The sequence below is a fragment of the Physella acuta genome, unplaced genomic scaffold (assembly GCF_028476545.2).
Source record: "Physella acuta isolate Inbredline_101_S28 unplaced genomic scaffold, ASM2847654v3 ptg001142l, whole genome shotgun sequence".
NCBI classification, from domain to species: Eukaryota; Metazoa; Mollusca; class Gastropoda; family Physidae; genus Physella; species Physella acuta.
The window spans coordinates 14,177-38,296 of record NW_026732659.1 but is presented as its reverse complement, the minus strand read 5'-3'; the positions used below and the strand labels follow the sequence as shown (position 1 = coordinate 38,296).

Sequence of the window (24,120 nt, the reverse complement as noted above, 5' to 3'; positions counted from 1 at the left end):
ACACACACACACACACATACAGACACACACACAGACATACGGACAAGATTGCAAAATTATGTTTTTCCGTAATAGTGAGGTGTAAAACGTCGAGTCTCGATTTTTTTTTTTGCACGATTACATTATACAAGACTCTATACTTCGTATATACGAGAAAGTAAAAATGGTCGCCATATGAAAAAGTTTGTTTCGGGCATTTAGATAACCCTTTTTAAAATGAAAATCGCCACGGCAACCAGGGCCACTACTCATAATAATATAATATTAATATAATTGTATACTCTATTAGTGTATACTGTATATTATAGGTATAGATCTTGATAACGATCTAGATCTATATAACTATATGCTGTACACTATAGATTTAGATCTTAGATCCAATTTTTCAAAATAACTAGATCTGGATCTAGATTCTATTATTATTTCTATCAGCCGCATGTGTATAGTAAATAGTAAATACAAATAGTTATCTAATAATAATAGTTAGTATAGTAGTATACTGTATAGTATAATTCAATATTAAAAATAGGTAGATCTAGATCTAATCTATCATTTAGTTTAGGTACGTAAAATCGCCCGCGACTAGTAATTTGAAAAACAGGTGACTCCTTAAATTTTAATAATTATTTCATATTTTGATGAGAATTCATGTTTTGAAAAATACAAAAATGTGTCCTTGTTTCATTTATGTACCTGTTTTTAAGTTACAATTAAATTAAAACTTTTTAGTAATAAATGAAGACTAGCGATGTTTTCATCAGATGCAAATTACAATCATGCTCATTTACTATAGATCTAGATCTAGTAGCCGTCTTGTTTGTTTTATTTTGTTAAACTTATAGCGGGTGATTCAGGGGAAACCACTCTATTTTACAAATGGCTGTTGTTTATTATATAGCAAATCTTGCTCGCAAACACTGTTGTTTAAAGTTAATTTCTGGCCTACCTTTGAAATATTTAGCCATTGATTTTGGTTTATTATTCAGTTATCTAGAATATTTTAAACAAATATTTCACAATATACTTCTAGTAAAGCCTTGATATATATATATATATATATATATATATATATATATATATATATATATATATATATATATATATATATATATATACGCAAATATGATACATGGAATACTCATTTCGGGCTTGTTCAAGCTTTAAAAAGTAATGAAAAATACTTAGTTTTTATTATAAAGTAAAAACAAGTTACACCACGTCATTTGTGTGACTGCTATTAGTCTGTTTTGAAAATCTCTGTTTTAACATGTTTGCTATAATGAGGCATTTTGACTTCCGCTGTTTCGATTCGGTAGGACCACATCTGGACTTTTTCATCATACTTGTTGAAATTCGCCATTTTTTAACATGTTAATTCTCGCCATCGGAATCGAAGAATAAAATGTATTCAATATGAATATATTTGAGTTGAATTTCATCTTTTATACATACTAATAAATTAATTAGCTCCCGTTTTACATTGTCCAATACCAAAAGCTATCAATGATAATAGCGAATATTTGTCGAAATGCCGACGCTGCCGAACTGGCGCATTGACAACTAAATTTCAGATATAAATAATCATCTAAATTGCATGAAAATAGGCTTAAATAGCATGTCAACCATTTGGATAAATAGAAATGTCGATTTTAAGGGTTTTTACGCATGGGGCAATCAGGAGTAGCGCGATAAAACTCGTACCGTAGGAACGAGAAAGCGTGCGTAATTTCATAATGGCGGCCGAGTTACGAGATATTAATAGATATGCGCATACGATGTTTTTTAATAGCTGTTAGTTTTTAAATGGACTGTTACAATAAAATAGGCTTTAAAATAAATATACTGTAGATCTATATCTAAATTATTTAATTAAAAATGGAAAGAATGTAGGCCTAATTAATTGCTGCCTAAATTATAAAATTTTAAATTTGCCAGATTTTTATTAACCTTCTTAATACCAGGTCTAAATCTAAAAAGCATGTTTTTATTGCATGTCAACAACATTATGGAAGGAGTCTCATCTACTGGCTGGTGTCCATTAATGTCTTTTTAAGAATTTATCAAAGGATACGTCAACTTCAGTTAACATTTTATAAATAAGAATACTGTGAAATGTCAATCTTTGAGTTTTAGCACATCTCAACACTTTTCATCAGAAACATTACAAGAACCACAATTTTCTAAATTAATAATAACATTTTTATCATGTTATACACAGACACAAATCCAATGTTTATGGCAAATCGTTTAGTATCTTGATCATATTGTGCTGTATTTGTAAGTTCTAACTCTATACATTACCTGTACAATATGTATACTAGCATTCTTATTACTAACACCAGAATCAATATGTAAAGTTTAACAATATATTAGCCTGTAGTTAATCATCATTCATAGTCTAATTGCGCTGTACTATATTCAAGTTCACTATTTATAGTTTTCCTCTAGCTATGTTTATTTTACTTGCATGTTTGTATTTTTTACATTCTCTAGTCCTAATATTTAAAGTTTCATGATGGTATATGGAATAGCAACCTAGCTGTGCAGTCTGGAAATAGAGAACAATTTTATAAATTTTATTGGAGTGCCAGCTACTGGAGCTAGACAGTTTTTATAAATATAATGCTGTGTATAATACCACGGGTCGTAGACATTACCCACCTGTTATAACCCCTCCCTCCCATCCCGCATAGTAGCCATTTCCCCAGCTTCTTTAATTACTTGTCTATATCCTTCAGAAACAGCTTCCAATAAACAGGGCTGAATATTTGTTTGCTGAAAGGCCCCGATTTCTCCGAAAACGTGCATCTGCCAAGTTCATTAAACGTATTGAGATCGTGTTATAACTATACTGAGTCTATTATTAAGAATAAAAGTATATCTAATTTTTAGAGTAGGGCCTATGACATCCCCCCACCCCACTTCGCTTCTTTATGTTAATTATGTCCCATTTTAAACCTAAATAATTAGCCTATGACTTTTTTATCTGCCTGTTTTTATAGTTAGTTGATTATGTGTGATCCACGAGCACATTCTGGTGGGCCTAAAGATTTATTCATGTCAGTCGGAAACTGAAAAATATGTTGATACACTTAAAACAAAATATTGGTCAAGGAAAAATTGGAGATACATTTGGTTAAATTATATTTTTTAATTAATTATTATTTTCGTAATTAATACCTAAACTGGCTTGAAAGCAAAATTGTAATGCCTTAGACATTACATTATTTCATTAAAACGTGTTTGGAATTTAATTAAAGAAATGATAAGTAATTATAAAAATGTAAATTTTAGAGAAGTTATAAATTATGAAATCCTGTGCTCGAAAACTCAAAATCAGCAGAATCTATATTTAATTTTGCAATCAGCTGAGACCTAGGATGCGCTTACTACTTTTAACGCATGCGCACTCATCTGAAAATTCAGAACATGTCCAATGTTTTCGCTCAGCGAGCGAAGACAAAAACTTGACCCAGAACATAAAAAGGGGCGTGGTTTTGTGCCCCTGTGACTCAGAAGAAGTTCCATATATACTTAACATGTTTAGTATACACTTTAGTAGGTCTAGTCTAGTATACATGTCATAAGTGTAAACGTGGCGTAACTAATATTTCTTCAGAGGCGTAGCGACACTTCCCGGGGACAAACTTCGGATTTGCACCCCCCTTAAGCTTTCAATTTATTTTTCCAACCCATTTTGATGCCCCCTAAGTTTGGCGCCCGGGGACATTTGTGTGTGTGTGTGTCCCCGCACCCCCACGCTATGCCTCTGTATTTCTTATATTAATAAGATTTGGATCCAGCAGTCTACTTGGTGAATTTAATCAACCACTGTTCAATTAATAATTTCCACCTTTGGCTTATAATGTTTAAGACAGCTTATATACATCTTTATTTTACATTTTAAATAGATCTAGACCTAATGACCTAATAATATAATACAAATATAGCGGAATACGAAAGTGGAGAAAGGTAGTGTCGATATAGCTAATACTTGGGCCTACGGGGTCTGTTTTGTTAGTCGGGTTTTACAGCTTGTGAACGTCTGAAGAAGAAAGTAAAAACATTTGTGAAAATATCATTAAAAATTTATCGACTCACACTAAATTCAAATTTTAAGTCTGAATGTTTTCTTATTTTAATTGATCTAAATACCAACGGATATAGCGACAAAACATTAGCGATACCGCTTTTCTCGATTTTTAGATTTAAGCCTCTACTATAATGCATTACAAAAAAGATAATTTTCGTTGTTAAAAAATTAAACTGAAAATCCTATAGTCTTACTCAAATCAAACCTAGTGTCATTATTTTTAGTTTTAAATCATTCTATGTATAACTTAATTATCCTAAGTCTATTTCAATCATTAGTAGCACGCAGGACAGGCTCAACACATACAACTTTTACTATTTTAAAAAGGTTAATTTATTATCTTTGAATCTACTCATTTACTAGTTTAATTATTAATATTCTTTAAGAAAACAATGTATAAAAATTGGTGACATAATTCCTATAAAACGAAGGAACATGAAAATGCGGTATCGATACCGCTAATAGGGTACCTAGCTTATGAGATATTTTGCATAGTCTGCTAAAAAGATAAACCTAATATAAATATGCTAGTTAGAAAGCTTAATAAAAAATAAAGATAATCCTACTAAAAACAGAGTTAATCTCAATGTTTTACTATTTTAAGTAAATTTTTGAAAACTCACCTTTTAAACTCAATTTGAGATTAACAAAAACAAGTAAAAAGTTGAAATAAAAAGTATACGGCGGTAACGGTCAATAACCGCTGCTAATAAGGAGGGCATATATAATTGGAATTATAATCGCGTTCTATTGTTTTTTAAACAGTTAACATACCAATGCGAACGACTACATTTGAATTAGAATTTTTTGTTCACGAAAGGTTTAGAGCCTGTGACGTCATATTTTATTTACTTGTGCAACTAGCTAATATTATCTGTTGAACACCTTTTGTATAATTTTAAGAAACGACCCACATTTTTTTATATTATGCATTTTTTTTCAGTCCTATCTGTTGGGGGTTGAACATAAGGCCAGCAATCTTATTATGAAATATTTTGTAAAAAAAAATGCATAAAAAATGTTTTAATAACAAGCTGTTATGTAATAATGCACCAAAACGGAGAAAATAAATGGCTTTCTTTATATAGTAGGTCACCCTCCTTTTTAAATTAATTCATAAAAAAATATTTTTACATCCAATTAAGTCAAATTTGATGACAGATTGCATTGTCATTGGGTCTTGACCCACTTACCAAGTTTATGATCAGTCATTTAGAAGTGCTTGACATTTAGCTCGACAAACAAAGGAAGCAAGTTAAATAAAAGCTTGTGATAAAAGAAACCAAAGCAGTAAGCTACTTGTGCCCTTGGCACAGATGCGAAAAGTTGATAAAAGGTCTTTCTTAAAAACCAAACATGCTAGGGAAAATTTTGATTAGCTTATACTACACATTATTTTGATAATGTTATATGTGTTGCAGGAAACAAATTATCATCTAAATGGGGGAACCAAGATTTTCTTTAGAAAGAAAGAACTTTGTTTTAAATCTCGCAAAATCAATTACAGAAAAGCAGGATGCTAAAGTTCCAGGTCTTCTCCTAAGGTTAAAATGTAAGTTCTAAAGTTTATGTTAACCTATTTGTTCTATATTTAAAATTTATTATCTTATTTGAGTTCAGCCTCATTAAGCTTGCCCCCCCCCCCCCCCCCAAACAAATATAAATGAGTATATACAAGTCAAGACATGTGTGGTTGTGTGTATATTATATATATATATATATATATATATATATATATATATATATATATATATATATATATATATATATAGACAGACACAGACAGATAGATTAATAAATATATGTTTATATAATTCTAATGTTTATTTATAATATACATACATATAATCTTTTTTAAATGTATCAACTATGGAACAGAACAATACTAAACACAAACACAAAAGTAAACAATAACACAACGCAAACACTAAAACCAAAGAAATCACAAACCAAACACACAAACACAAATAACACAATAATGCCCTCTTGGACGTCCGCTGAATTTGCATTCATGTTTTTTTTAATTAGTGTGATTTGAAATTTTTGTTGTTGAAATTACTTCCCTTGGCATAGGCCTAATTTTTAAACATTTTAAGTAATTACTTTTTTTACCCTTCTGTTTTTAAAATATATCCATTTTTCTAGGAATCTACTCGATAATATTTATTTGACATTGATCCGTTTAATATGTTTTAGCAATGTGCGTGTATTTAATATTTTCTTCACGTTATTCGAAAGTAAAATCTGTGGTGACTATAAAACAAATTTAAGACGTTATATAAACAAACCCTACTTTATACCTTATAACAAAGTAATGCGATGCAATTTAAAAGCACTGCTTTGTTTGATGTTTACTTTTATGATATAGATTTTGTAAAAATAATATTATCACCATTGTAAGCAAATGTGATGTGAGTGTGCATTTGTGATATTTCCACTAATCTTGGTATTAGCAATTAGAGTTCTTTTCAAAATGCTGTTGAACGTTGTGAGCACAAAATACCAGTATAAGAGGGGAATATAATATAAATACACACACAAGTATATTTTTATATACCTATCCATACATATATATATATATAAATAAATATATTTTTACAAATATATATATATATATATATATATATATATATATATATATATATATATATATATATATATATATATATATATATATATATATATATATATATATATATATATATATATAAGGCTGGTGGTAGGGTGTCAGTCTTTCATTCCGTCCTTCAATTTTTAAATAAGACAAAAAATTATTGAAGTTAAATGTATTGAAAATGTTGTAAGTAACAGAGTGATTTTTATTGTGTAAGGATTTGATTATCTGTACTATTATAGAACTGTATGCCTTTAAATTATGATATCATCTCTGTTAATAGCTGTTCTTGATGAACATGTTACAATGAAAGGACTGGCAGTAAGGAGAGAAATTTTGGAATATAATTTGCTGAAGGTGTTAATTCTTATACTAAGACAAGACTACAGTGTCATTGATGGACAGTGGGAAACAGCTGCTGAGTTGGCAGTTATTTTAAGGTTTGTCATTTACTTTTAAATAAAAAGATGTGGTTTGTTAACCTTTTTGGATATACTGAACCCCACCAGGCATGGGGAGGGGGGGGTTAAGGACCCTCCTGTAAAAAACTTGTTACTGTCATAATACCACTGTTACTGATTTAAACTATTTCTGAATCAGTATATATGTATAATTATAAATGTATGTTTAGAAAGGTCATCTAAAAACTGACGCTATGTTCAATCCCCCACCTCACTCCTAAAACGGGACTGGCCATATTTGTGTAGAGCAACATTAATGGGTAGGATAATTGACCTAAAGTGACCGGACAGTGGTGAATAAAGTTAACCCCCCCTCCCCCAACCCAACCCAAACTGATCTGTTAAGTACATTTGGAAAAATGCGTAATGAGGTACCTAAGTACTGTGCCGCCAGAATCATAGCTTTTGAAACAGGTAAAACTATTGTTTTTGCAATTACCAGTAAAGAGGTGTGTGATCAATACAGTGATCTAAACCATACCTTATCATGGAAAAAAACTTTTTCATAAAAAAACGTTTTAATAACAAGCTTTTATGTAATAATGCACTAAAAAGTAGAAAATAAATTATACACTACTATTTAAATTACAATAAAGAAAAGCGTGGGCCACTTTAGTATCTATTGGATACCTTTACTAATATTTAGGAAGAGACCCACGCTTTTCTTTACACTAATTTAAATAGTAGTGTATAATTTATTTTCTACTTTTTAGTGCATTATTACATAAAAGCTTGTTATTAAAACTTGTTATTAAAACTTTTTTTATGAAATATTTTTTATGACTCAAAATCATTGCGGGCCTATTGAACGTGATGACGCGCTATTGAACGTGATGACGCACATGGAGTAGTTGGATAGAACTGCCAACTAATTTGGTCAAAATTTGAATTAATTCATAAAAAATTTACTATGCAACCAATTAAGTCAAATTTAATGTCATGTTGCATTGTCTTCATGCCTTGACCCACTTTACAACTATGAACCGTATCTGTCTGTTATAAGTGCCAGTACTTTCGCTCGGTTGTTTCGATCTAGACGGACGACTGAAAGACAACAGAGGAAGTGAGTTTAATAAAAGCTTGTAAAAATGATCTTAAAAGAACACAAAAAGCAGTAGCTAATTAAAATATGAATGATCTGAACTGCAAGACCAATATTTTATAAATTACTGAAAAGTAGAAAATAAAACAACTTAATAGCGGCGCAGCATATGCTATGCCGCGGGTCGGCTTGTAATGAATATTTACTGCAATTCAGTTACTTCTGCTGTGGCCTTTCAGAAGGTCAACTTCACCTTGAATTCAGTGAGCGTTGTGCTCCATTATATCTCCATGCAGTTTAAGAAATTGTCCTCTTAGTTTTGCGGTTGCTAGAATTTCTCAACTTGCGTTGCAAATAATGCAGTAAGGAATCTGACTCCCATCAAGTTCAGTTATACATGTGAATCCATACTGTACCCCAACCCATGCCTTTATAGGTGCTGTTGACACGATGTGTAATGCATTTATCATAACATCAAGTATTCTATGATACAGCACTTTCACTATACTGATCTGTGTTATTTTGCTCTGTCACACTTTATTACAATGTCCTGATGTCGCGCTTTTGCTGTCGTATAATTTGAGTTGCCATCGGCCGCAGCCACTAGTTCTCTCGTCCACATTGATACAATCCATTTCCAAATCACATGAGTCCGTTGTGTGTCTTGACCTCTGTTGAACCCCTAAGAATGACTCCTCGAACCCAGGTTAAGAACCACTGCTTTAGAAGGTTGTATCATTGTCATATACATATTTTTTAACTTATTTTTTCATGATACATTTCACGAAATATACACTTTTGAGGTCATTTAGCATTATTTTCAGTTAAATCCATACATTGAAATTTCTAGACATTTATTTTATCTAGTATCTTAGTTCATTGATCCCTCAAGTCTTTTGATTATTTTAACTTTTACTACTCAACTGTTGTAAAACCAGAATAGAGAGTGCACCATATGCTGCTACTAAAATTGGATTCTAAAGTCTACATGCACATATAAAAGTCACTCGAATTTTAGTGTTGCTGTCTTGATTAGACAAAGGATAATGTTTTAAAATTGTATCATAAATATATACATATTTTAAAGTATTGGTTATTTAGTTATATTTTAAAGAAAGGTGTAATCGTCATGTCAATCTCTAAATGAATTTTTTTAAAAAATTCCAAACAAAATCTCATGCAGCAATGTTATTTGTGGACTAAGTGTTGATGAAAGTTGTCGAAAGAAACTTGAAAAAGAAGATTTACCAAAAAGTATTGAGAGTATATTGTTACTCGCTCGACATGTTTATATTATTCTTGAGGCCTCATCACGCAAGCAGGTTAGTACTTTGCATCTATTTTTTATGCTACAAATACAAATGCTTGGTCAATACTAACAATAGAATCCGTTTCAGTATATATTCATAATTCAAAGCATTTTTGGAAAAGTACACAGGATTGTTTTGTAATCTTTTTAAATAATGAAATAGTTTGTACCGCTATACCTGTGTGATGTCTTTTATGGACAACCCCTTAAATATTTGACATGATATTCATAATGTGTATGTTTGTACAAAACATAATTTTACATTTATACATTAAATCTACTCTACTACCATTGTAATCCATTATATCTTGAAAGCCCATCTGCCCCCTTCAATCACCGTCATCCCATCATCTCCCCAAATCCATTATTATGTTAAAATAATAAACACTATTTGGGGTCATCCATTTATGACGTCCACAAAAATTTGGAATTTTAGGCGGAACCCCCCCCCCCCCCCCCCCCATTGTGTTTGTCCACAAAAATTTAGTAGACCTCTCAAAACATGCTGCAAAATTCATTTACATGCAATGTACATTAACTGATAATGTAATATATGGATTTGATACTTTCGGTAACATCTATTACTAGGCCAAAATAATAATTGGGAGTTATTTTTCCACGATGTTCGAAAGTCTACGGCGTGTAAACTTTTTTAATGCATATTTGCTATAGTGCTTCCTAAGTATTAGTGGGTAAAAATAATTTTAAGTATGAAAGTTGTGTATGTGTAATGCTTTCTCGCGTTATGTTTATTTTTATGTTTTTTTTTGTATTTATATTATTAGTTTTAAATACATTTCCTTTTAATGCTTTGTTATTCTTTATTATGCATTATTTAAAAATAATAATTAAGAGAAAGAATTGCTTTTTAATTTGTTTAGTGCAAATCTATTAAAAAGTGCTTAAGTGCACACATATTTGACTATTTAAAAAAGGGAAATAAGTCATGGAAGTGGTTTGAACGCTTGCCTATCTTTCATGCGTTGGATTTATTTTCATAGAATTTTGCCGATAATCCAACCGAAGCTACAATATTCTTTTTACAAAACAACCATCACGTCAAAAATGCAAGAAAATTATTTTTTTTTAATTGTAAAAAAATTGATTTTGGTCGGCTGTGGGCCCCTAAACGCCCCCCCCCCCCGCATTGCGGGGTCTGGCGGCATTGTAGTTCCGCCCCTGGATTAGTAACGCATTGATGAGATCCTCTTAAAATTTTACAGCAGCCTTATGGTTCCTGGAAAATATGCGCCAGTGGCGTTGGAAGGGGGGTCAGGACCCCTCTGTAAAAAATTGTTACTGTCATAATACCACTGTTACTTATCTCTATTTCTGAATCAGTATACATGTATAACTGTAAATGTATGTTTAGAACAGTCATCTAAAAACTGACGCTATGTTCACCCTGAGTTGGTTATTTCCCTCCCCCCACCTCACCACCACAATTGTGTAGAGCGATACTATTGTCACGCCTAGGTATACGCTGGTAGGATAATTAACTTAAAGTGGCTGGACAGTGGCGAATGAAGTTGAACCTCCCCCCCCCCCCCCCCAACCCACCCGAACTGATCTGTTAAGTACATTTGGGAAAACGCGTAATGAGGTACCAAAGTACCATGCCGCCAGAATCACAGCTTTTGAAACAGGTAAAACTCTGTAAAAAAAATTTTTGTAATAATTATTGGGGAAGACGCACACAAAAAATATACGACACCCTTATACACGAGAGTTAGTTGGGCCAGAGAACACAATATAATAGACTTTAAAGATACATTTAGAAACCTACATAAACGCATTACACCAAAAGAAAGGGAAGTAGCATACAGACTGATTTTTAATACAACTCCAGTTTCACGAAATACAAAGTCAAATCAAAATTTTAAAATAACAAGTCAAACGTGAAAATAAAATATACAAGAAACTGAGAAACACATTTATTTAGATTGTATATTAGTACAGAAAGCAAAGCAAACACTTGCGATATTATTAACAACCACCAATCAAACAGCCACAACAAATAAAGCAATCACGACTAGACAAAGAACAGAAGACGAAAACAGACTAGTAGAAACGGCTATTTATAGATCGACTATATGGCAAATAAGGAATAAATTCAGATTTTTTTTTCACAAAATACACGGACATCGAGTTAAAAGAAGTATTTCAAGCAAAGCTAAGACAGACTGGAAACTCTCACTTAACTGAAAATAAACCAGGAGTGATCTCCCCTAAACTTTCTCGAATATTCTTATATAAAACAACAGGGGATGGGAACTCGGGATATAGACATGCTTTTTAGGGGTCATCCATAAATGACGTGACGCTTTTTTTGGACGATTTTTAACCCCTCCCCTTCCCTCCGTCACACGTCGTCACAAAAAGCCAGACACCCCCCTAAAATGACGTCACACCTCACCCTCAAAATTGCTGTTGAAATTTTCTTAAAACATCGATATTTTTCCAAAATCTTGTCAGAACTATCAACATAGAGTATTTTGATCAATTCCTATTACAATTTATTAAAACCGTTTTCTAAAACGCGAAATAACGGCTAAAAATCATTTTCTAACATTGCTTTTTTATAATGCAAAAGTGTGATGTCACACCATCTGAACCCCCCCCCCTCCTCATCACACACCGTCACTAAATTACGGACCTCCCCTCCCCCCTACAAATGTGAAGTCATTATAGACGACCCCTTAGTCTATTTTAAATGCTTAAACTTTTAAAAATAGAATAAAATGTCGTAGAAAAAAGAATTTCACACCAAGTGAACGCCAAATAAAATGTGCATAATAGTGCGCAATATTATTAGTCTAATATAAAAAGTTCAATTCTGTATGTATGTTTGTAAAATGTTTGTCGTGGATTACAAAGGAATATAAGAAAAAATGATACTTCTATGGATTCAAGTGTAAGATTATTAAAGTACTCTAGGTCTAAATTTAAATAAAAGAATGTATCGACGTTTATAAAATTTCTAATCGTGTCTGAATATTATATGCATTTATTCCTTTAGCGCTCATTACAACCCTTGATTAGTAAAACACAGTTACTTTTCTTTAATAAACATTACATCGGGGGGGGGGGGGGGGGAAGAAAATTTACTTTTTATTACTTTGTTTTGGTGTTAGGAAAAAAAAATTAGCGGGGATCGATTAAGTGCAATGTTGTTGGTATTTTTAATATTGCCTTTTATTTATTCCATACACTGAACGTACTGTTTTCTTCTTCTTATTTTTAATCAAAGACAGGTGAAGTAAAAAAAATAAACCGGGAGTGATCTCCCCAAAACTTTCTCGAATATTCTTATATAAAATAACAGGAGATGGGAACTCGGCCTATAGACATGATTTTTAATCCATTTTAAATACTTAAAGTTTTAAAAATAGAATAAAATCTCGTAGACAAAAGAATTGCACACCAAGTGAACGCCAAATAAAAAAGTGCATAATTTTGCGCAATATTATTAGTACTTTAAAAATTTACATTAGTTTTTTGAGAAATCGGAAGTAGCGTAAATTACTACTTCCGGTCAACGGAAATTACTCAAAATTTAACAGAAGGTAGAGAATTAGATCTTTTACTTACATGTGAAATTTCATTTAGCTATCTGAAATAGTACTCAAGTTATAGGCTTTTGAAAAATTCAAAGTAGGAAAAGTACCATTTCCGGTTATCGGAAATCGCTCAAAAGTTGATACGGATCTACGATTTTGATAAAATACTTATATATGAAATTTCATCAACCTAGCTGTAACGGTACTCAAGTAATCGTGTTTACACACGGACACACACACACACACACACACACACACACACAGACATACGGACAAGATTGCAAAATTATGTTTTTCCGTATCAGTGAGTTGTAAAACGTCGAGTTATGTAAAAATCTCGATTTTTTTTTTGCACGATTACAATACTTTCTCTATACTTCGTATATACGAGAAAGTAAAAAGACATGTTTATTCGGAAACGGGAATTCCCGCAGGTTATTATTTGTCTTTTTTGCGCATTCGTTTTGTCTGTGCTTTTTTGCGCACGAAGGGGAATTCATTTTTGTCGGTCGCACCAGAAAGCTCTTTTATACACACCTGCACCAAACTACAAGAAGATATATATATTATATGGTGTTGGAAAAAAAACTAATTACATTATTATCGGGGATTGATCAAGTGTAATGTTGTTGGTTTTTTTAATACTGCCTTTTATTTATTCCATGCACTGGACGAACTGTTTTCTTCTGATTATTTTTAATCAAAGACTCGTGAAGTAACAAAAGACAATTTTATTTGGGAACCGTAATTCCCGCAGGTTATTATTTGTCTTTTTGCGCATTCGTTTTGTCTGTGCTTTTTTGCGCACGAAGGGGAATTCATTTTTGTCGGTCGCACCAGAAAGCTCTTTTATACACACCTGCACCAAACTACAAGAAGATATATATATTATATGGTGTTGGAAAAAAAACTAATTACATTATTATCGGGGATTGATCAAGTGTAATGTTGTTGGTATTTTTAATACTGCCTTTTATTTATTCCATGCACTGGACGAACTGTTTTCTTCTGATTATTTTTAATCAAAGACTCGTGAAGTAACAAAAGACAATTTTATTTGGGAACCGTAATTCCCGCAGGTTATTATTTGTCTTTTTTGCGCATTCGTTTTGTCTGTGCTTTTTTGCGCACGAAGGGGAATTCATTTTTGTCGGTCGCACCAGAAAGCTCTTTTATACACACCTGCACCAAACTACAAGAAGATATATATATTATATGGTGTTGGAAAAAAAACTAATTACATTATTATCGGGGATTGATCAAGTGTAATGTTGTTGGTATTTTTAATACTGCCTTTTATTTATTCCATGCACTGGACGAACTGTTTTCTTCTGATTATTTTTAATCAAAGACTCGTGAAGTAACAAAAGACAACTTTATTTGGGAACGGGAATTCCCGCAGGTTATTTTTATTTGTTGTTTGTTTTTGTCTGTCATTTTTTTGCGCTCGAAGGGGATTTTTTTTACCTCACCATAGTGCGTACTTTTTAACGCAATTTCCATACTGGAATTGCGATTATTAATTCGTCATTTCTGGATGTGTGTCCGCAGCTTTACCGCAGCTTTAAGTCGTATCTCCTCCTCAACGAAGCAATATCGAGGACTAGTTCCAAAGCAAATATGTTAAGCAAGTTCCGAGGATGATTGTGGGCCAAAAAAATTCGTTCCCGGAATTCCTTCCTGGATTTCCAGGAAAAGCCAAAAACCTCGAAATTTCTGGATGTATGGATGTGTGTCCGCAGCTTTACCGCAGCTTTAAGTCGTATCTCCTCCTCAACGAAGCAATATCGAGGACTCGTTCCAAAAGCAAATATGTTAAGCAAGTTCCGAGGATGATTGTGGGCCAAAAAAATTCCCGGAATTCCTTCCTGGATTTCCCGGAAAAGCCAAAAAACCTCGGAAAAATTGCAGTTTTTGGCCCATATCTCGGCAACCAGACCACTTAGCGACTTGAAACATTTACCAATCGATTCCTGCCATAATTTAGAACAATATTGCCGAAGAAAGTTTTCAAAAATATCCTTTCGTTCGGTCACAATTTTTTTTTAAAATTACATTATACATAATACACTACAGTACTATATAGCAATATAGAGAGCGCGACAACTAAATACCCCCTACACGTCCGCAATTTTTTTAAAAATCTCGTTAATAAATATTTTTTAATTTTGTTTTGAATTATTAAAACTACTTGTGTTGCATTATTTATTTGCTGAATATATGATTTATCTCGATTTAAAATTGTTATGGATAACATAAGGAAATTGCGCTTAAATTGTCACTAGACTTTTTATTAACTTGTTTTAAGCAGACGTTTGAACAGTACATTTAGCAGTGTAAAGTTTTACTACGTTCTCGAAGAAAAAATTTCTTTTAAGAGTTATGTTTATGTTTTAAAGCTTCAAAGTTTCCATCAGATGAACACAAATATTTTTTTAAAATCAATAACAGTTTAGAAGCAAGCTCCTATATGTCCTCTATGTTTACCTTTATCTATAGTCTTTAACTGAGCCGAATCCGGGCGTCCTTCGGTGCCCTGACAGAGTGTTTTTTGGCGTACCGGGCCTTCCCGTATTCGCTATGGCGCCTACGTTCGTTTAGGTTAGCGCATAAGACTAAGAATAAGTTGGGGTACTATAGTCGTTTACTAAGTTGAATCAGGCGGTTCCGTCGGCGCCTCAGCATGGTGCGATTTGGCGCCCCGGGCAAGAATATAAGCACTTTCCGTTTGTTTGCGTTTGTTTTCTTTGTGGTTGTGTTAGTGTTTGCTTTTGTTTTTGTGTTTTCGTTTGTATTTGTGTTTGTGTTATGTTTGCGTTGTTTTTGTGTGTGTTTTGGTTTTGTTTGGTTGTGGTTGGGTTTGTGTTTGCGTTTGGATTTGTGTTTGATTTCGTTTGCTTTTTTTTGTTTGCGTTAGTGTTTGTGTTTTCTTTATGTTTATGGTTGGGTTTGTCTTTGCGTTTTATTTTGTGTGTTTTCGTTTTCGTTTGTATTTGTGTTTGTGTTATGTATGCGCTTTTTTTTGTTTTGGTTGGTTTTGGTTAGGGTGGGCAATGCCGGGTATATGCTGATTACTTAACACACAATAGATAGTTTTTCAGAGATGCCAGTGCAGGGCCTGGCAGGGACGGCTAGTACTTTATAAATTTACATTCGTTTTTTTGAGAAATCAGGAATAGCGTAAATTGCTACTTCCGGTCAACGGAAATTACTCAAAATTTGACAGAAGGTAGAGAATTAGATCTTTTACTTACTTGTGAAATTTCATTTATCTATCTGAAATAGTACTCAAGTTATAGGCTTTTGAAAAATTCAAAGTAGAAAAAGTACCACTTCCGGTTATCGGAAATCGCTCAAAAGTTGATACGGATCTTCGATTTTGATAAATTACTATTTTATGAAATTTCATCTACCTAGCTTTAACGGTACTCAAGTTATCGTGTTTACAGACACACACACACAGACATACGACATACGGACAAGAAACTATGTTTTTCCGACTCAGGGAGATGTAAAACGTCGAGATTTGCAAAAATCTGTTGTTTGTTTTTTTTTTGTTATTTTTTTTTGCACGATTACAAGACTTTCTCTATACTCCGTATAAACGAGAAAGTAAAAAAATGTACAGGAAAACAATAAATAAAGTATTAATTTAAATTTAGACAGTCTCAAGCCAAACATCACTCGAGGAGCCCTCAAGTAGATTAACATTAGAACAGTTTCTGTTTCCCAGGTTTTAAAAGTGGACAATCTGATTGGTAGAAAGAGATACTCATCTCCCCCCCCCCCCCCACCCACTCCCCCCCCCCCCCTCCTCTCATTGTCAGAGGTAAATTTTGTGCACAAACACATTCTGATTATCGGAAAAGTCAAAAAATGTAGGGGCCCTAAAAAGTTTAAACTACACTGGGACTATCAAGGGTGGATTTAGACGTACTAAGTACCTGAGCTATTTTCGATATGCAGTTCTTTATACGTTCATTATAAGTCGATATTACACGTCAGTGCCAAATAAAATGTGTGCTTATAATTGTAAGGGAAAAATAATTCGGCCTTGACCGCGATTAGAAAAAAAGTAAATTACAAATACATTAAAAAAATAAGAATGGCAACAAAATGTCCACCAGGGTTTATATTTAATCCGAATTATTAAAAAAAATCGGGGGGGGGGGGGGGGGGGGGCAAGGCTTAGCTATAGCCTGTTAAGCTAAGTTATACACAAATCCGGCAATGGATGCGGTTTGTGAGGTGCGTGAAGTTTGAAATTTTGTTTTTGAAAAATTTGGAATAATCATATCTCTATCAAATATTTTTAAAAATAATTAATAGTTAACGGATTGTTTAGTTCAAAGTCTTAATGATTTGTGTTTTCTTCGTTTATTTTTTATAAGCTTTTATTAAACTCACTGTCTCTGTCTGTCGTCAGTCTGTTTAGGTCGAAAAGGCCGAGCGAAATTACAGGCACTTTTAACTTACATATACGGTTCGTAGTTGGTACGTGGGTCAAGACATAAAGACAATGCAATATGACATTAAATTTGACTTAATTAGTTGCCTAATTAATTTTTTTATGAATTAATTAAAATTTCATCCAAATTAGTAGGCCGTCTCATCAAACTATTCCACACTATTATTAATTATACACTCGTTATCACGTTCATTAGGTGCGCAATGTTCTTTAGTCATGCAACAATATTGTAAATTTAAAAAAAATAAAGTACTGAAGAAAAATTAATTAAAAACTTTTAACAACAAGCTTTTATGTAATAATGCTCTAAAAAGTAGAAAAGAAATTGTACACTACTATAACTATAAAGAAAAGCATGGGCCACTTTAGTATCTATTGGATTTCTTTACTAATATTTTGGAAGAGACTCATGCTTTTGTTTATAGTTATTTTAATAGTAGTGTATAATTTATTTTCTTCTTTTTGTGCATTATATTATTACATAAAAGCTTGTTATTAAAACGTTTTTATGAATTTATTTTACTTTCTCGTATATAGAGGATGTATTGTAATCGTGCACAAAAATCCTTTGAAATTTTGAGTTTTACACCTCAGTACTTCATCATGCACGGAGTATAGGGGACTTATTTTAATCGGGCAAAAAAATAAATAAATGCAGATTTATCAAAACTTCGGTATTCTGTGCGTAATCGAGTCGGAAAACTGGGCTTTGCAATTCTGCCCGTATATTTGTGTGTGTATGTCTGTGAATACGATAGCTTGAGTACCGTTACAGCTAGGTTGATGAAACTTCATAAACAATTATTATATCAAATATGTAGTTCTGTATAGACTTTTCAGCGATTTCCGGATGTGGAACTTATTCTACTTTTGTTTTTCAAAAGCATATAACTTGATTACTGTTTCACATAGTTAAACGAAATTTCACAATTAAGTAAAAAGATTTAATTCTCTGCCTTCTGTCAAATTTTGAGTAATTCCGTTGACCGGAAGTAGTAATTTATGCTATTTCTGCTATTTTTTTTCTCAAAAAACAAATCAAAACAACCGATTGTGAATTTATAAAGTACTAATAGTATTCCGCAATATTATACACAGATTGTTTGGCGTTCACTTGGTGCGCAATTCTTTTTTTTCCTACGAGATTCTATTCTATTTTTAAAAAATTTAATTAAAAATTATGTCTATATCCCGAGGTGCCATCCCCCGTAGTGTTATATAAAAATATTTGAGAAAGTTTAGGGGAGAAATTTAAAGTAGAAATGCTTGATACAATCACGTCCATATGTTATGTAACAATGGGCGGTTTAAGAGATACACTTTTAACCCCGTAATAATATATTCCTGAGAATTTGGTGTTTTTCTAGGTACCTACGGCTCCAGAGCTATCTCCTTAATAAATATCAAATTTTAGTCGCACATGCCAATGGTTGATATAATTCAAGCACTAAAAAAAAGAATTATAGTTATATAAGGCCGAAGTCAGTATAGGTCAGTTTATGATCACTTTTAACGCGATTATTGAAATGGTTCTAATTTCCCCGTAAGATTGAATTTTAACAGCCCACTTTGTCAAGAACAATTTCCATGCCACTTTCCTGCAAATACCCAAACAAACAAACAAACAACCACCACTTTGATGATATGTGTAAGCCCTGGCAGGGTGTGACTATAGTATATCTACGTCCCTAGACTTACATAAATTATCAGGTCAGTGCAAGTCCGGCTAAATCCAGACTCGTTAAACCCTTACCTTAGTCTTATAGTAAAATAAAACAAAAAAAGCTAACAATTTATTAGATTTATTAAACAAAAAGAATGGAACCAAATGTCAATAAAAGTTAATTTTTAAAGAAGTTTAAAAGGGACAAATAAAGACTAAACAAAATAGACTTACCACTACAGACTAAACATAACAAAACAAAACACCCAACTTCCGATGTTACATTTTAAACCTTCGATGCCTCGGATAGTCTAGGTTTCTGACCGACAGAGAACCTTCCTATCCCCTGCGACAATCGAAAAGCTTTGTAACATCCGCACCAAACACACATGTCAAACAATCAAAACATCCAACCAAAGACTAAACAAATAAAACATACAACACATACAAAAAAAACAACATTCAAAACACAAAACACCCAGCCAAGTTGCAAATGCAACCTCACTCCGATATGACCTGCACTCTCGACTCGGGTCAAAAGAAAGAAAGACCCAAGAGGTCGGTCGGCTTATATACCCGCTCGGCCGGAAGGGAAACCCCGTAGCCGCTGTCCAGTTGACCATTCACGCACAGATTCGCACACAATAATATACTAATATAAATAATACATCCACCCGCCCATATATATATATATATATATATATATATATATATATATATATATATATATATATATATATATATATATATATATATATATATATATATCTCCGAGTTAGGGCGTGACAGATGAATTTTGCCAAATATATATATATTGATATATTATGTAATAATGTAACATTTTAAAAATATAGGTTTCTTTATTTACCGTCCTATTGACCATCCCTTCCTTATACAGTTTTTTTGTTCATCTTTGTTGTATTTTGCTATTGAAAAATACTAAACACATTTTTTCTTTAACTTTTAGATTACAAGCACGGAAAAGCAAAATACGACTAGAACATTAAAAATTGTGATAGATTCACTACTGGCTATATGCTCTACCTATACTTATTTAGTTGCCTCAGGTAATATTATAATTTAGACTTAAGATTTTTGTAATTATTATGATGCTTGCTTCGTTGATGATGCAAAATAATTTCAATTTTCTTAAAGTGCTTATTTCCTCCAACGTTAGATGAAATACGCAACTTGCATATATCCTCTTACATCCTGTCGCTATATTGAACTTTTTATAGAAATACTTATTTTTCAATTTTTGAACCGAAAATATAATCATTTTAAAAAAGTTGATTTTATTTCTTTTTTTTTTTTTTTTTTTTTTTTTTTGTTATTTTTAACAAAATATTTAAGGTCTGCGTGGCACAATCGATAGAGTGACGGCTATCAATTACAGGTTTGGGGCTCAGAACCTGTTAGAATTATGTTTTTAGCGCTATTTCCATTCTGGAGAATTGCGATTATTAACTCGTCATTTCTGGGAATGGATGGATGTCCGCAGCTTTAAGTCGTATCTCCTCCTCAACGAAGCAATATCGAGGACTAGTTCCAAAAGCAAATATGTTAAGCAAGTTCCAAGGATGATTGTTGGCCAAAAAATTTCCCGGAATTCCTTCCTGGATTTCCCGGAAAAGCCAAAAAACCTCGAACAAATGTAGTTTTTGCTCCATATCTCGGCAACCAGACCACTTAGCGACTTGAAACATTTACCAATCGATTCCTGCCATAATTTAGACCAATATTGCCGAAGAAAGTTTTCAAAAATATCCTTTCGTTCGGTCACAAAAAATTAATTAAGAACATTTAAACTGAGCATATTGTAGGCCTAGGATGATTTAAACTGAGCATCGTGTAGGAGTTTATATTTATAGGATGATATTTACAAAAAATTAAAAATTGTTATGGATAACATTAGGAAATTGCGCTTAAATTGTCACTAGACTTTTTATTAACTTATTTTTTTTTACTAGTCCAAAGGGTATTAATAATATATTTTTTAAATGTGTGATTAACGGTTAGGGGTTAAGGTTGGATAGGACTTGGGACAGTCTAAGACTATTAAGAGTAAAAATAATGATCTATATCTGAGCGAATATTAAAATTTTAAACCGAATTAATTTAGAAGTGCTCTTGTTTTCCCTTGACTATTGTCTTACTATAGAGAAAATACGCAAAGTGCTTGTATCCTCTCACGTCTTGCCCAGGAAATTAGCACTGTTTTTTCCCCTCTCAACCGTGAGAAAAAATATATATCCTCAACAGAATGAGAGAGTAACAAAATAATCAGCCTTGCCCAGCAGAGTTGATGTCTCTTTGACAAATGAGATAGAGTATGATAAGTTTCATGTTCAGCTGCTTTTACTTTCCCTGATCTAATAAGTACCCTTCCGGGCTGAATGGGATGACGTAGGTGTTATAGACTTGGGTCTGGTAACCGAACTCGATACTTTTTAAGGAAATCCTTCGTGCGCTAACCCACTCCACCCGATTCCACGTCTTCGCACCGACAAGTTTTAAATCCGTTAGTTAATCTAAGTAGCGAAAAAAGTTTTTAATGAATACGGTATTCATTTTTAAATTGAAAAAGTTCGTGTTTAATTAGAAAATGTATTACGGGAACATTGTTTTTCGTAAACCTAAGCGAAGCTAGACAGTATGCCTAATATTAAGTAAAGCGAAGATGGTTGGATCTAGAACTTATCCCATTATACCAACCTAGTGCGAGGCCAAAGAAACAGGTTATGTCTACTGCATATGCCCTATGTACTGCCTGTTCTCAAACGTAACTGCAGTGTTAAATTATCACGCGAATATAATTGTTATGGTGCACCGTCAAAACGACCAGGACAAAATGGCCCCGTCAAAATGGCCCCGTTATTATATGACCCCGTCAAATCGACCCCCGACAAAACGACCCATTCAAAATAGCCCCGTCAAAAAGTCCCGACTTATTCGCTCCCGTCAAATAGGCTCCCGTCATTTTGACTCGCGACATATAGGCTCCCGACAAATGGGTTCCCGACATTTATGCTCCCGACAAATGGGCTCACGACCTTTGGCTACCGACAATTGGCCTGCCGACATGTTGGCTTCCGACAAAGCGGCTCCCGACATATTGGCTTCAGACAAATGAATCTTATGACCACTATTGACATAAAAGTAACGGTTTTTTCACTTCACAGTAGTAAAAAAATTATTAAAAAAAAAAAAATTCATACGTTGACTCCCTTACAAAAAGCCGGAGTGAACTAGTCTTTTTTTCCTGTTTGAACCGACTTTTGAGGTTGTAGAGTCTAACCGACAATTTTTCCCATAATGCCGATGATTGAATTACCGATGTCCAAGCAGAAAATTATCCGTCTTGCAGAGCCTAATTATCCTAGAATCTTTTTGAAAAGTTAGCTTGTTTTTCACCAAATTTATATTGGTTATACAAGGAGATGTGATTCGTCAACTTCTACCCATTCAACGATTTTTCCCAGACATGACACGTTGTTTCTATCACACATGGCCATTGACCTGCAACCTCAAGAATATCTTGTAGGTCGTCCAGAAGAAATTTTAAAATGTTAAGACTTATATAAATAGTTGGTTAGTCGCGGTAAGCTTTCACTCCTCGGCGACCACATCGAGGCTGACCTTCAGTTTTTCGTTTTAGCCTAGTGCAGGGGTCGGCAACCTTTTGAGACGGAAGAGCCAATGCAAAAGTTACTATTTTCAAAATTTCCCAGTTTTTAAAGAGCCACTAACATTTTTTTTTCAATATTTGGTATTTGATTAGGATTAGGTAAATAAATCGTATTTTTTATTCAAAATAAATAGCCTTAAATATGAAATAATATTTATTCATATAAAAACATACACGTTTCGTTAGAATAATAATCTTAGTAATCAAATAATAAACCTATAGGACTATCCCAACCCACTTTAGAAGCTGTTAACTTTTTTTTTCTTTCTTGACGGATATCCCCGGCTCAGAAGGTGTCTCCAATTAGCCAGGCAGGCCTCAACACGACAAACTCCGACTAACTGTCTTGGTTTGAATACCGTGTATAGGTCGCTTCTGTCCTTTGGTTCTCACCAGGCTTATCTTCCACCCCATTGAACGCAGGGTAAACTCGTACCCCACCGTCCAGTAGCCAGCTCAACAGTAGGGAGCTAATAACTAATAAAAACTACGTCACTTAGGTCAAATTAAAGAATACTGACAGATAGGGAAATGCATTCTGAATCATTCCCCATTTAATGATGTTTCAAAGAGTCGGCACTTGGGCAGTGGCAAGCATGGCATTGTTGCCACGGAGCTGGCTACAGCACGGCTATGGGGCTGGGTCTGGTGCCCAAGCGGCTGTCAGTTGTCCGTATACTCTCTACTGCACCTATTCTCACTGTTCTCTGATGAGTTTTTTTATCCTGTTTAAAGTTAATTTTTTTTTACAGTATAATATTTGCTGCGAGTTTTAAAAATGAAATAATATAAATATTAATATTTGTGCAGGGAGCTGGAGAGCCGCATCGTGACATCAAAAGAGCCGCATGTGGCTCGCGAGCCGAAGGTTGCCGTCCCCTGGCCTAGTGAATTACCTAGGCCATGCAAAAAAAGGCTAGATTTAAAGAGCCTAAATACCTTTACTATTGATAATGTTGATATTTTTACTTTAATAATTTGCGTTTTCTAAATTATTTTCTATCAGTGTTATCCTCACAATGGTTTCTCCAACTTCTTGTTTCTGATAATGCTGATGTTGCTATAATAACCATGACAGCCTTGGAAGAATTGGTTATTTTAGATTTGTAAGTTATTCCAACACTTTTTTTTTAAACTTTCAAATAATTTTAGAAAAAAAAAATGAATTCAATATTGTACACTAATAGCTATTACATAAACATTATAATGTAATTCAATACTG

The 24,120-nt window shown here is 33.1% G+C and overlaps 1 protein-coding gene across 7 annotated transcripts in view; it reads left to right on the top strand.

Moving 5' to 3' along the window:
• Nucleotides 1-217: 217 nt before the first annotated feature.
• Nucleotides 218-24,120, top strand: part of LOC131956261 (IQ calmodulin-binding motif-containing protein 1) — a gene marked incomplete at its 3' end in the record, with an annotated part of 29,760 nt that continues 5,857 nt past the window's right edge. Inside the window, 6 exon segments of one of the 7 annotated variants that reach the window (XM_059320692.1) lie at nucleotides 218-308; nucleotides 5,515-5,645; nucleotides 6,991-7,147; nucleotides 9,394-9,532; nucleotides 20,178-20,277; nucleotides 23,905-24,004. In XM_059320692.1, coding sequence (XP_059176675.1) covers nucleotides 5,534-5,645; nucleotides 6,991-7,147; nucleotides 9,394-9,532; nucleotides 20,178-20,277; nucleotides 23,905-24,004 — 608 coding nt within the window. 7 annotated transcript variants of the gene reach the window in all.